General features: G+C 37.7%; 1 protein-coding gene across 1 annotated transcript in view; it reads right to left on the bottom strand.

The window, feature by feature from the left end:
- TTC17 (tetratricopeptide repeat domain 17) overlaps positions 1-14349 on the bottom strand; it is a gene marked incomplete at both ends in the record, with an annotated part of 50092 nt that overhangs the window by 27452 nt on the left and 8291 nt on the right. Inside the window, 13 exons of the mRNA XM_079536656.1 lie at positions 1504-1581; positions 2133-2307; positions 2822-2937; positions 3321-3461; positions 4970-5082; positions 5680-5840; positions 6084-6223; positions 6586-6730; positions 6988-7097; positions 7727-7858; positions 8982-9093; positions 9996-10165; positions 11899-11988. Coding sequence (XP_079392782.1) covers positions 1504-1581; positions 2133-2307; positions 2822-2937; positions 3321-3461; positions 4970-5082; positions 5680-5840; positions 6084-6223; positions 6586-6730; positions 6988-7097; positions 7727-7858; positions 8982-9093; positions 9996-10165; positions 11899-11988 — 1683 coding nt within the window. The remainder of the gene's footprint in view (positions 1-1503; positions 1582-2132; positions 2308-2821; positions 2938-3320; positions 3462-4969; positions 5083-5679; positions 5841-6083; positions 6224-6585; positions 6731-6987; positions 7098-7726; positions 7859-8981; positions 9094-9995; positions 10166-11898; positions 11989-14349) is intronic.

The following is a 14349-nucleotide window of genomic DNA, read 5'->3' as shown; positions in this document are numbered from 1 at the left end:
CATGCATGAGATGCTGCTTAAAGATAAAACAGCAAGTGACAAGTGAAGGCATGTGTAATAACAGAGAAAGCATCAAATACACCTTGAATTCCTCCTCCTCCTCTTTGACCTATGGCAGAGGAAACAAACACTCATCCTAGAGGAGAAATAGCAAAATTTTAAAATCCTGACAAGTAGGCAAAGTTAAATAAAACAACTTCTTTCAGACAGAGCAGATAGAATGCTCTAGAAACACCAATGCTCCATTTTGGTTTTTTAAGCATTTTCAGTGTTAACCAGTTACACGTGTTGAAAAAGTTAACCGACAGAAAGATATTAGAGGTTTTACAGACACCTCACACAGAAGGGCTTTTCCTACGGTTCAAGATGCATAGGAAGATATCAGTAGGATACATTACCTTTTCTCATGAGTACCTTATATAATAATCAGTAATCGTAAGATTACCTAATGCCTCTATTTTGCAATGCACATACATACTATTACTTGCATGTTACTCACAAACTCCTCACTGAACTGCTTTCCATACAGAGGTCTTAATGTTCTCTGACTAAATTCCAAGAAAATTACTAGCATTTTGTCTCTCTCTGTACAAGGATGCTAGCTGTTGCTCTTCTTCAGTCGAAGAGTTTATCATTAACAGAATAGTCATAGCACTGTTCCTGTATCAGCATAAGAATGATCAAGTTCAGACTTTCAGCATGAAGGCAACCAAATACTACAGTTACAAACAAAATATCTATGCACTGCAACAGTTAGACATTAGACATATATAGGACTGTTCTGATCACCGTAATAACAGAAATCAACTCCTACTGCTGATTTTTCCTCTTCTGGGTAAGACAGATGCACATAGTAAACACTACTGATTTTAGACTCAAAACAATACATACATACACTGCCTTGACACAATTTATAGAAGATACTTAATTTGAGAGAGAACAGCTTGACAGGTGAAAAAGAGCCAACCTCTATCTCAGTGCTTCCTGTCAGTTGAACAGCGATGACTCAAAGGCCCCACGCAAGATGGAGGTGGCATTCTGCAGGGTGTTACACAGATGTACATGCTCTGCCCCAGAGTGCTAATTATCCTGACAGAAGACTGACAGTGGGTTGGTTGCCTTTGGAGTACAGGGTTGGGGGACTACTGAGGAGGAGGAAGAGCAAAAGGCAGATGTGTTGGGGGAGGTGGAAGAGGGAGTAGGTGCAAGCTGTTATGTTGATCTGAACAAATGTCTGCCAGGATTAGCTGATACATTGATGCCTAACGTCCTGCAGTCACAAAAAGAACAAGTAACCATGGGGCTGTGTGGTATACACTGAGCTAAAGGAAATAGCTATATATTTGAGCTTCTCCTACAAACCTGAATTATCAAGCTAGTTTCATCTCACTCACAGGCACATCAAATCTTTACTTCTAAAACCAATCTGACCATTTTACAAGTATAGAAAGAAGCTTTAAATAAGAATTCCTTATTTATCTTGCACTATAAATTTTGACTTACCTTTTTCATAGCATGATCAAGAAATGCTTCCATCTTCTCCTGTGTAATAGCTTGATTGTTGATTCGAGAATGCAAGATCTGAACAGAGGATTTTATTTTATTTTTTTTTAAGGGAAATTTTACAATATATAGCTAAACTGGTCATTTAAGTCTCAGTTCCCCAAGTATTTCATTTAGTTTACTAACTAATTCCTAAATCAATCATTATATATTCACATCACATAAGCAGCCAATCTACAAAAAACAATATGAATGAGTAATTTCACCTTAAAGTTGCCAATTTGGAAGAATATAAGAGATACTGGAAATCCCGAGAAGTTGAATCATATCAAGTAGCCCTTAAAGTTTCAAAATAAAGGAGTAATTTTAAATAAATTAATTTTCTTACTTTGTGTGCTTTGGTCAGCATTTAAGAGAGGACAGGCAATAGCCTTATGCTGAGTGACAAGCTCTCCCTTCCTCCAGCAATATTAGAAAGCATTTGATTCCACACTTCCGAAAGAAAAAAAGGGAAGCAAGCAAGTCATCTTTTAAATATCAGAAATGGCTGACTTCCTGAACAAGACTTCTAAGGCAAAAAAAGAGGAAAAATTTAAAACAGACAAGAAGCAGTGAGATGTTTCTCTTACTTGTCTTGCTTGATCATCCGGCATCTTCATTTTCAAATCTAGATTACCATCTAGTTCTTTGACAAGTAGGTACAGAGATTCATTGTTACGAGCATCGGTAATGGAAGAACAGTCTGGTACCTGGGTGTCTTCATGCCCAACGGCTTCTCTTGGGATATTTAGGATTGACTGGACTCTAGCAATAAGGAGAACCAAGACAAATCAATAGCTTCCCTACCACCACTGCAGTGCTAAGTGAATAGAATAGAATAAAATTATCATGACTTATGGAAGTAGCTATTGCAGCACACTTTTATTTTCCCCTATTTAATAGTAAGCACTGTTGGCTAATTCACAACTAAGCTGTTTTTCTATCTCTGTCCCAAAAGAATAATCCACGTTCATACCTGCACTTAAATCCTCATTCTTTTAGTAATATTGTAGATGTTTCATGCATTCACCTTGTACTAAAATGTCAGGGAACAATCATCATGAAATTGGGTCTGTTACAGTTATAGAAATAACAACAGTAAAGGAAAATCACTCCTTCACTGGGATGGCCAAAGGAAGAGATCTGAAAGCACTTGTGCTGTTGAACACGAGTTGCATCCACCCTATCCAGAGAGAAAATGTTCATTAAAACATTAAGTGTCAAAAATTATAAATACGAAACTAAGTTAGAGATATTTAAAAATAAAATTAACACTTGCCTGAATCCCCTATTTTCCGGAGGCAGAAAATAAGTTGGCAGCTCTTCCGGATCAGGAATTTTGGGGAAAGATTTCATACACTCAGAACGCTGAGGCCAAAGAAGATGCTGTTTGTCCTAAAGGGAAAAGGAATTTTTTAATTATTTTCTCAACATTTTCAATATTTTAATGAACAAGCTAATAAGAACACAAGAAATAATCTGGAGGAACAAAAGAATAGACATCTTTATTATTTTCCAATTTTTTCCAGAACAGCGGCTCAGTTTTCTAGCTGTACAGCTATACTTGCAGCAGACTTCTTCTCAGCTGCCATAGAAAAACAACCCTGTCGGTGCTATAGCAAAGTTTCAAATGACTGGAAACTGGTCCACAGAAACTACAGAGATGTTCAGCATGTTAAAGAAGTGCTAAGAAGTTTCATACAAAGAAGGACAAGATGCACACTTTTATAAAACCTCTTTGAAGGAGCAAAAAAGCAAAACCTATGCCATTCACTCACTCTATTGGATTCTACACTCCACACTGAAACGATGGAACGAGCAACAGGGGAAGACTGCAAGGATTGGCTGTGGCCACTTTGGTTTGCATGAAGATCGAAATTCAGAGATGTCATACTTGAAGTTGAAGAGTCTTCACCAAACTAGAAACAAAACAGAATTCCATAAAGAAGAGAGATGTCTATCTAAAAAAAGTGGAATGTATACCCCACTATTTACGTAGTTAAACTTCACAAATGAGCTAAAATTTGGGTAGCATTAAAAAATAGAAATTCAAGCTTGATCCACTCACATCATAGAAAAACACTCATATTGTAAAAAAGTCAACAATGAAAATACAACTGCAAATAAGCAAAAAATGCTAAAATATATCAAGCAAACATTTCTAGCAGGTCATATACAAAATCGACATATCTACACCATGTATATCAATCATTCAAGTTGGAGTTAGTAAGTCTTAGGGCTTGCAAAACCCATCTCGATAACCTGAACAGGAAGAACACCCAAGAAGAAAACATAATTAAAAATAAATATTCCTGTTTTCTTAAGTCAGATGACAGGAAACTCCAAAACATATTCCACATTACAAAACAAACAACAATTTTTATGTCTAGCTCTAGCACATCAGTGCGTTGGTTTTTGATCTGGGTTTTCAGTGTTAGAGCACACCCTCCAAAGCTTCCAAAGTTTCCAAAGCTTCCCAATATTCCTGTATCAGATTTCCTTGGTGAACTGTCTAACTGAAGATATACAAATAGCCAATACTTATTAAATCAGGCTAACACCTTATTTTAGGGCTACAAAAGCAGTCATTAAACTGATCAGAACGGAGCTCTGCTCTTGTATTTATTAGTTGTGTATTGCAGTTTTCTGCTCCTTCTGGTAGAGACAAAATATTAAATTGGAAGAAGTCCTTCCTTGAGTCACACAATAGCATAACAAAAGAAATTACAATCCACATAAGGGCTGTAGAAATAATTAATGAAATATTAAACACATATCTGAGCTATCTATGGGAATATTGTTTCCATTAAGGAGTAGTTCTTATTCCAGGTTCCACACGTATATTTGAAAAGAAAATTAAGTCCTTAGGAATCTTTGCCTCTTTCCTGTCCTCTTTGAAGGCAAGTAAAACATTTACTCCTGCTAGCATGCCTGAATGTAGCACATTTAAATGAGATAAAGCGGTAATTTCTCAAGTGAGTAATCTTCGTCCTTCCTAGAAAGAACCAGCTAGCTGTTCCATACAGGTTAAAAATGCATAGAAGACTACACAAGTAGCTCAAATCTCCCAGAAAAAGACAACTTCAGAAAAAAAAAAAAAAGTAAATAATGATAATCTTTTTTTTTCTTTTTCTTTTTTAAGTAAAACAAAGCCTTACTTAATAAAAGCTTGGCATTCCTAAAATCTACTATTGATCTTAGCTTGCACTGCTAGCAAAGTAAACAAGCATTAAATACTTCAAACTCTCAAAAGGGGACTAAGCCACTTCTTACTATAATTTACAAACTCCAAAGGTATGTCCTCCTCTGATGGGCCTCAAAAAAAACCCCAAATCCAACCAGCTCAAAAACTCCACAACCTCCACTATTTTACTAATGGGGAAAACGGGACACAACTTCAAACAGCAGTATCAATTCACAGACAAACCTGAACATATTCCACATTTTCAAAAATGTCTCCACGGTGATAGCGAACAGGCTGGTCCCACTGGCAGTGCAAGCTGTGCTGCTGGTTGCTCAGTCTACAAATCTGATGGTTCCCTGCATAGCACAAAACATGTTATTTCACAGTCTAAGTGAGGTTATTGAGGAGATGAGAAGTGTACAGTAAAAAAAGCTCCACTTCCTCCCAGGTAGTTTTTTATTTTTATTTTTTTAAACCCACTCATCATGAATTCCATCTTGTAAAGACTTAAGAAGTACCTATTTGGAGAACATGCCATAATCACTAGTTTTAATAAGCAAAACAGAACAGCAACTCAGGGCCACCAAAATATTCTAAGAAGTTACATCCTGCCATTAACATTAGGGGATCTATAAAAAAGGAGGGGACAGACTCTTCAGCAGAGCCATTGTGATAGGACAAGGGGAAATGGTTTCTAACTAAAAGAGGGGAGAGATTCAGATCAGACATAAGGAAGAAGTTTTTTACAGTGAGGGTGGTGAGGCACTGAAGCAGGCTGCCCAGAGAGGACTCTGAGCACCCTAATCTAGCTTTAGGTGTCCCTGCTCATTGCAGGGGAGTTGGACTTGATGGCCTTTGAAGGTCCCTTTCCAACACAAAAGATTCTGTGTGATTAATCTGAATACATGTAATTCTTCATTCCTATAATAAGCATGAACTCTGAAAAGTTGTACCTAATTGAGCTTCTTTCGCCATTTGGGTCTCATGAATTATGTTCCTCAGGATTTGTTCCTCCTGGATGAGCTTGTATTTGTCTAAAACGTCTTGCTGCCTAAGGTAATGGTCATGCTGCTTCTGATATTCCTTCAATTCATTTAAGGTTCGCTGAAGTGATCTTGAAAATTGGACAGTAGAAAAGAAAACATTCGCTTTGAATGTTTTTAAAAATAACAATGTTTCCCATAACACTGTATATTTTCATCCTTGTTCTGGGTTGCTTAAAGTAATAATTTTATCATGAACCCTAAGAAATTTAAAAAGTAAGCCAATATTATTCTATTGGAAATGTAAAGAGTTGATGCAGCAGAACAATAAACTGAGACTGTACGCATTTCCACTACGGTGGTGCTTTAGTTACCTATGCTGAGCTTCCAGTTTTTGCTCTAATTTTTGCTGACACAATACAGCATGCTTCCTTTTCACAGCTTGCTCAAACCCTGGCTTGGCCTGTAGAGCATGATCATAACATAGGACCGAGTGGTTGTACTCCCCGAGCATCTGAAGAATGATGGAGAGACAAAGAGAGAATGAGCTTGTAACATTTGATCAATTTTCTTGATTTTTAAGTAAGTAATCAACTCAAAATTTAATCTGCAGTAATGAGTGGCCTGCCTGCAAAAATTAAAGCCACTCTATCTGTTAAGGTGAGGCTGTGGGAAAATTTCCCTTGAATTTACTTCAAAGTGCAAATAAAAACTTTTGGCAAAGACATAATGAAAATATTTAAACAGAAATATAAACATCAAGCATGTAATGAGTGTAACACAAAATGCACTGTAAAAGACTAAAGCATTATAAGTTAAGCCAGAAAGATTAAGTATTGTTTTCCTACAGTTGTTGAAAAATGAGATAATATTTACTGCATATATATTTCCCAAAGTGTAATAGCTGGTAAAGAAGTCACTGTAATCCAGAGCTGCGTGGACCACAATAGCAGCATCCGCAGAGAAGTGAGCTCGGTGCAGAATATTTGCCAAATTTACCAATGCAATGTCTTTATTTTGCCTAATTAAAAAAAAAAAAAAGAAATAAAAAAGCCATTAAAACGTCAGACTAGGTAAGGATTGTGCACAAGGACACACTCATTCTTCAGTTACATACTAAATATGGTTTTTGAAAGAAAAATAATCAAGTGCCTAAATCATATATATGCCTAAGAATATTTAACAGTGTTTATTTCTTTCATTCTTAAAAATCTGCTCAGTAATCAGGCTAACTAGAAAAGCAATCTGACAAAAAATATCTTCACCAGCAATTCTCACCTGGAAGAGAAATGAAGGGCACGCATGGCACATTCTACTACTTGGTATGGTTCATTCTTTATTCGCCAGTAAAAAGAAGCCATATTATAAAGTACCCAGGAAGAAGAGTTCTGCAGTAAAGAGAAACACAAGAACTGTACTATCAACTAAGATGAACTAAAAGGTCATCCATCGGCTTTAATTACTCAGGGATGGAAAACCGAGCATTAATCTGCTCTAAGTTTTCCTCTTCCTCTGGAAAGCTGGCATTTGGCAATGCCTGTGAATATTCAGGAAGAATGAACCGGCACACAGATGTATGAAAGAAACACAACTCTTACATTTTATACTGGTGAAAATTCAAAATGAAACAAGCAGTGACGGTGTTTTATGCAACAGCAGAGTTCCTATGTCTTGCAGGAAGGCATTTAAAAAAAGCATGTGTGACCTTTAAGTACCAGCATTTTTGTTTAAAAGCTCTTATATCCTAACAGCATAATGAATGTGGCCTCCCTAGGCCACAGAAGTAAAAGAGTTATAAAAGGTGACAGCATCTGCTTATTGGGTTTGCTAACACTTTCTCCTGCCTCCGCTTACCTTAGTGAAAATGTTTTTACTCTATCTTTTGTAACTGAAACATAAAACCAGAATATATGTGCAAGGCTAGTACTGAATGTGACTGCATGTACTAGGTATGTCTAATCCTCTGAGGACTTTCCAGCACACTTTTTCAACATACTGTAAGTTTACGGCTTCATACCTTCATTAGCCCATCATAAATACGATGACCTATTTCCTCTATACTTCTTCCCAGCCTCCGTGATAAGTATGTGAAGATTGGATCTTCTTTAGGTAACAAGGGTGCAGAAAGATTAACTCTTTCCTGGACACCCTAAAAGAAAAAATGAAGATTAGTTTTAGAGAAACTAAATTCCTGAGAAATATGCACAAGAACACGACTTCCAGGAAAATTTCCAGTTTTACTATTTCACATTCCTATCATCCTTTCATAACAAGATCTCTGACTTCACCGGATAGTGTCACCTTTGCCAGATGAATAACATATATTACTATTGATAAGAAAACACTCGAGCAGTCATTAATCCCAATTCTTCCAAGAGCAGCCTTTGCATGATGAATGCTATAGGATAAGCATTAACTTCTGATAGCTTCATATTACTTGGTAGCTATCGGCATCATTGGTCACCACTGAAGCACTTAACTCATGTTTATCAGGTTACACGCTACAGAATTGTCCTCTTTTCTTGTTTTCTGAATAGCAGAGGTACAACCAAACCCAGGAACAGAACTAGAAAATTTCCATTCCTGTTTTCTTTATGAGAAAATACTTACTTGTAGATGAAAAATTAATTTTGAGACTAGTAATAAAATAAACATAATGAGATGAGTGCTAAAGCTAGGTCTGCATTAGAAAATCTGCTCATACAACTTTGTTGACCAAAGCAACTTTTGCATCTCACTTCAGCTGTGATCATTCTGTAGCAGATGAACTTTGCATTAGCAAAGAGCAATTATCTCATCCACTGGCTTAGAGCTTGGCGTTCAGATATCAAAGCGACAGTCAGCTACGTTATAAAATGTTGACAGCCATACAAACAACTTTTTGACCCTGAATCTCCATATAGCTTAATGATCCTGCTCATCAATTTGCTGTCTAATTTGCAACTGAAACAATCCACAAGATAGAAACATTTAAACATATACATAAAAAACTGCCATTTTACTGAAGAAACATGTCACAAAAACAAAATCCTAAGAACATTCTCTAAAATAAGACCAGTAGAAACAAGACACAAATGTGTATCTGACAGAAGCATTCTCCTATAATCAGGTACTTCAATCACAGTAAAATTGTGATTCTAAAGAAGACGAAGACAGCCTTCAAAAAACTGCATTACCTTTCAGCCTTGACTCACAGTTGCCCCTAGGACTTTACTGTTTCTCTTCCAGATAGAGGAAAAAATAAAATAGCACATTTCCATTTGCTCACTTACCCGTAAGTGCTGAAAAGCATGAATGCTGTATGGAAGATCAAGAACTTTTGTACAATCTGGCTGCTGCAGGTCTGGAGGAACTGGAGACTTTGTGTCTATATAGTCTTCAGGCCTGAGGACAGAACATAACACAGTGGACTCCAGATCAAGATACCTTACAGTTTCAGAGATACAACGTTTTAACTAACAGACACAGTATTCTGATTTCACCTACTGTTATAAAAACTGTTTCCACACATTACACCACTTCTGATGCCTCCCCACATTTCAGTTCCCAGGATGCCAACACAGCAGGATAAATAAATTGATATCTGCTTTAGAGAAGATATCAACATTTGGACAGTCGCCAAAATGCATCACTTCAATCTAGTGTTGGTGGTATGATTCATGATTTATATGCCAGGCAAATGACCATGCATGCAAACTCAACGTGCCCTGCACCCCCACAAACCAAACTTCACAATCAAACAAGAAAAAATAGGTAGTTACAGGTGCAGATGAAGGTATCTGAGGACAAGAATAATCTTTTCCCACCTCATGTTCAAAAAACCAGACGTACAAAATCAAAACAGTTAGCTTTGAAGCAAAAATACAAACAGAGCTGCATATCAGACTGCCCATACAGCCTTTATTTGCTAAAGGCATAGGAAAAAATATGACTGTGAGCTTCAACATCTTGGTCTTCCATACAAGTTTATGACAGTTCCCACTACAAGAAGCACATCTAGCTCCAAAAATCCCCAACGCTCAAGCAAGCGTCTGCTCATATCATTACAGAGCTACGCTGACTGGGAGCCTGGGAAAAGCAACGAGAAGTCTCAGGTGACCGAGTTTGAGGGAGACAGTGCCTCCCTTTTGTAACTACAAGCAGATGTTGTTTCAATGCTATTTCACATTAATATAAAACAACTGTCATCTAAAGAACAGTCTCATGAAAGTATTTTTCTTTTTAATTGCAAGAAGAGATTTTTTTTCCTTTCAGTAAAGATCTTAAAATACAAAACACCTCATTACCGGATATCTTTGCTCTCTAAGGTGATGTACGTGCCATCGTACAGATCTAGGTCCCCCAAGGGCACCTTTGCTTTAATGCAGTCCGGGTCTTCTTTATTATGCCTTTGTTCCAGGCCCGTGTCTCTGTCCTCATTTTCCTCTATATGAATCTTTTGAGCAACTAACTGTTTCTGTTGGAAATAGAAAAAGGAAAATAGAAAAATGCATATTGACAAAAGCAAACCATACAGTAGCGGACAGGTGAACAATTCAGTTTTTTTCTTAAATCAAAGTCAATTTAAAGGATATGCAAAAAGTTCTATTTAGATAGAAAATGAGTACTTTCAAGAGAGACAATACAACTTAAACAGGCCTTTATTTTTCCTCCTGTACCTAGAAAGAAAACCTATAGGATTTCAAATTCACTGTTGCTCATTCAGAAAATGAAGTAGTAGTTAACAACACATCAATTTTGTCATATTTGAACCCCTCTTAAAATTCAAAACCTCATAAAATTAGTATAAGAGACTGTAAACAAATGAAATCTTAACCAGTCAGTATGTAAACTATAACTGAGGCAGCAGACTAAAAGGAATAGCAGAGAATAATTTCTGTAGATCAGCTTACAGTGTGCCTTTGGGGCTACCCTTCACTCTAGAAACCTTATTCCTGTAAGTAGTAGAGGATCTGCCCAGGACATCACCTTGTACCTAATTCTCACCCAGATCTGCAAACTGAAAATCCATTAAATATCAGGATTTGCACGTGTTGAATGAGAAGAAATTTTGCATTTTTAATTAAAGCCATATATATTTGCTAACACACTAACATGCAATAATCAACACATTTACATTGATGACATCTTGTACAAAATCTTAAATCATTTTTGCTGAAAGTCATTTGTACGGCACAAATTGTACATTAGTCATTTACAAACCTGCAACCCGTGTCCCGAATAACCTAAAGTAATTTTTTTCATCCACAGTGAAAATGCCCAATGACTCGAAGATGAGTATACCTCAGTAAGAAAGACTGGCTGAATGTAGTCTCATATGGGGCAGTCCTGCTTTTTTCCCATTCCTCTATCTCTGTTCTATTTGCCTGAGGTTATCTCTGGTGCTCATTTAACTTCCTAGTTAGTCAGTTACTCTTATCTGACAAAATGCAAGCTGGCACAAGAGAAAGAGGAGGGAATGCATGGCCAAAAGTCTGAGTGCACTAGCTTTAGGCATTTAAGCTTTAGTTCCCATGAAAGTTATCAGTTCAAAATTCACTGAAGCTCTTTTCAGAACGGTGTTTTCAAAATCCACTTCAACAATAATTAGGCAGCACTTCTGTGATGTGCATGTGACAGAGCACAGGTTGCCCAGAGAAGCTATGGAGTCTCGTCCTTGGAGACATTCAGAAGCCACCCAGACACCTGCTCTGGTTGGCTCAGGTTTGGACCAGATAGACCCAAAAGTCTCTGCCAACCTCAGCCATTCTGAAGCTTTGGAATAAAGGAGCTTTAAATAAAACAGTGGTGACTTGCTCTCTCACATGTCCTACACAGAGCAGTGAAAATGGTCTGACCAGTCCAGAGAGGTGTACAAGGAAATTCACAGCCTCCTGTGTGTGTACTCTCACTGCCCACAGGACGTACTCTCATTAGCTGCTATAACAAATCTAAGAGAACACTTCCATTAGAAGTTCTGGAAAACAGTAGCCAGCAATAAAATCAAGTTCAAAAATGCAGATGCAACCGAGGACAATGATAACCAATTCAACAAACCTGAGCCACAAAAATCCTGAAATCTGAAGAATTCTTTATCCATTTGTTGGAGTTGTGCTGATAATGGCTTTTGTTCCTCGTCTACATCTATCACTAACACCATTACAAGAAAAATCTGTATCTTAAATGTTAGTGGTTAATGTTATGCTTTACCTCCAGTTCTTTGAGGTAGTTAACTGTTGTTTCTTGTCTCATTAGTATTACCAAATCATGTGGGTTCCTCAAGTTCATTGGTGAATCCACCTGCAAGACAGTTCAACAGCCTGAGTAAGGCATTCTCCAAAGAAAGTGATTTTAAAAGATAGGAATCCATGCTCATTCCGTGACAGTTTGTTAATTCAGAGGCTTTTTGCTCACTTAACATTCACAGTACACCTGGATTTTTAAGCTGTATGTTCAACTGCATTGTGATTTGAAAATCCAATTCAACCAATGCTTTATTTTCAGACCTATTCTAGTTTATTCAGGTGTACAAGTTCTAAGCACAAGAGGCAAGTGAATCCCTCACACAGTAACATCACTATGAGTACTTACCGTTGAAGTACTAGGTAACCTTAAACAGCAATTGCAAAAATCTATTTTCTCTTACAGCTTTAAAACTCCTCCATCAAGACTCTCAATAGGCAGAAAGTACTTCAGATTCAAGTCAACTCCTCTGTACAACCAATTTGACACGCTGGCCTAGCATTAAGTCTTTCAAGGTGCTATTGCATTCAGGATTAAGGAATAAATGAACAAAATCAAAAAGTAATCAGACAAAGATTGAAAACTCTATTAGAGAAGACCATGCCACAGCTTCCACTGCTACATACAGGAACTGGCAGCTCAATAAAGTGTGACATTATGGATAAGTCACAGACAAGAGAGGTTATATGCTGACTTTCACTAGTCCCTAAATGGCTTCGGTAAGATGCAGCTCTTCATTCCGCAGCTGAAATATCCCAGCCCTGTCTCCTTGCCAAGCCCAGGCTAGGGGAAAGCCCTAACAGTGGAAAAGATGCTCTGTGGGTGTCACCACAGCCTTTCAGTCCTGGTTCCCCCATTCTGTCACCGCAACGACAGTCAGTCCCTTGTGTCACCTCTGGAGCTCATTAATTCAACAGGACATCATCTGCTGTTGGCTGCTTTATCTGAACTAGTAAATTAAAATTAGCTCGAGGAAGACTGAATGAATATGAGAACAAAAGGAAATGGATGGGAATATGTGATGACAAGACCAGAAGAAGGCTGGTGAGGACAGCAAGAATTCAGATTTTTAACATGTTTTTTTGAATGCTGATGAGTTCATTCCCTTTCATAGGATTGTACCTCAAGCTGCTAAGACAGATGATCCACAGAAAGGTATCTGTGGATCTGTTCAGCTTCCATTCAAGCTTTCAGAAAATGGAACCAGCTACTGCATAAAGACATACACAACGCCTGTGTTAGCACTGATACCTCCCCTACAAGGGCTGCCCACCACTTCCTGCCATAATCTGTTCCTATTTTTTTAATTTGTTAAAATAATAGGAACATTTGCCAAAAGTGATTGCTTTTTGTTGCCTTTATGTAGTCTATCTGAAATTGGATGGAAAAGCCTACCACAAACACATGTGCAGCAGAACCTCTGAGCTCTCACTTTTTTTTTTTTCTTTTCCACCTTTCCAAACAATTTGGGCATGTTTCTGGAACTCTCTTACTGCAGAGAAGTGCAGATCCAGCAGGACAGCAGCAAACTGCCAGCTCACTTTAAAGTGATCTCTCAACAGATCAAGCCTTGAGCCAGATTCTGTTGGCTACAAGTCAAGTAAGAAGCTCAGAACTACTCTCCCTCAACTCATAACTGTTATGTCTACCTCTTTACAAACCCCCTTAGTAAGCAAGGATTCGTATCTCCCAGGCAAAGACAAGCATTTGCCTGTGTTCCCTCTACCTCAAAAATAAAACAATAATCTACACGATGTTACTTTTGGCTCAATTCCTCTTCAAATGAAAAGCTGAACTGCTCCCCTCAGCAAGCAGACATTTTGAAGGGTGGCTATCTACACAGCCCAGATACTCATGCCTCATCTTATTCCCTGGTGAATTAATGCTTATACCATCAGATGATGTAATAATTGATACCAGTTAGATTTTACACTATGAACCTGTAAAATATGGATTTCACTGTTGCCAAAGGGCGATAGATTATCCACAATGATCCCAGAAGCATAGAAAATATTGTATTGAAAAAAATCAACACCACCATCAGCTGAATTACTAAACTCCACAGAACTTTGCCTACAGCTGTATTTCTTACTTCCTCCTATGGGCTCCACCTCACTTTGAGCAGGTTGCTCATAAAACTGAGTTTCTGTGATGACTGAAGAACTAGTTCGTAGCTCATTTGCTAGAGGAACTGTCGTGGTACATCCAAAAAAATGTAGCATGGCTCTGCAAAGAAAATGAAGTTACACCTTAACGTTTAAGTTTAACTCCACATTCCAAAATAGGAGGATTGTTAATGCCTACAGAAGGGTGCTTTCATGATACTTTACTGTTGCTGAGAGCAAAGGTAACAACGAGCTCTGCCTTCAGTGACTAACTGTACCTGGGGAGTGATTGTTTGCAAAAGATTATACAGAC

The sequence above is a fragment of the Tetrao urogallus genome (genome assembly GCF_951394365.1).
Source record: "Tetrao urogallus genome assembly, chromosome: 6".
Taxonomy (NCBI): Eukaryota; Metazoa; Chordata; class Aves; order Galliformes; family Phasianidae; genus Tetrao; species Tetrao urogallus.
Note: the sequence above shows the minus strand (reverse complement) of the source record. Positions and strands in the feature narration are given on the sequence as shown.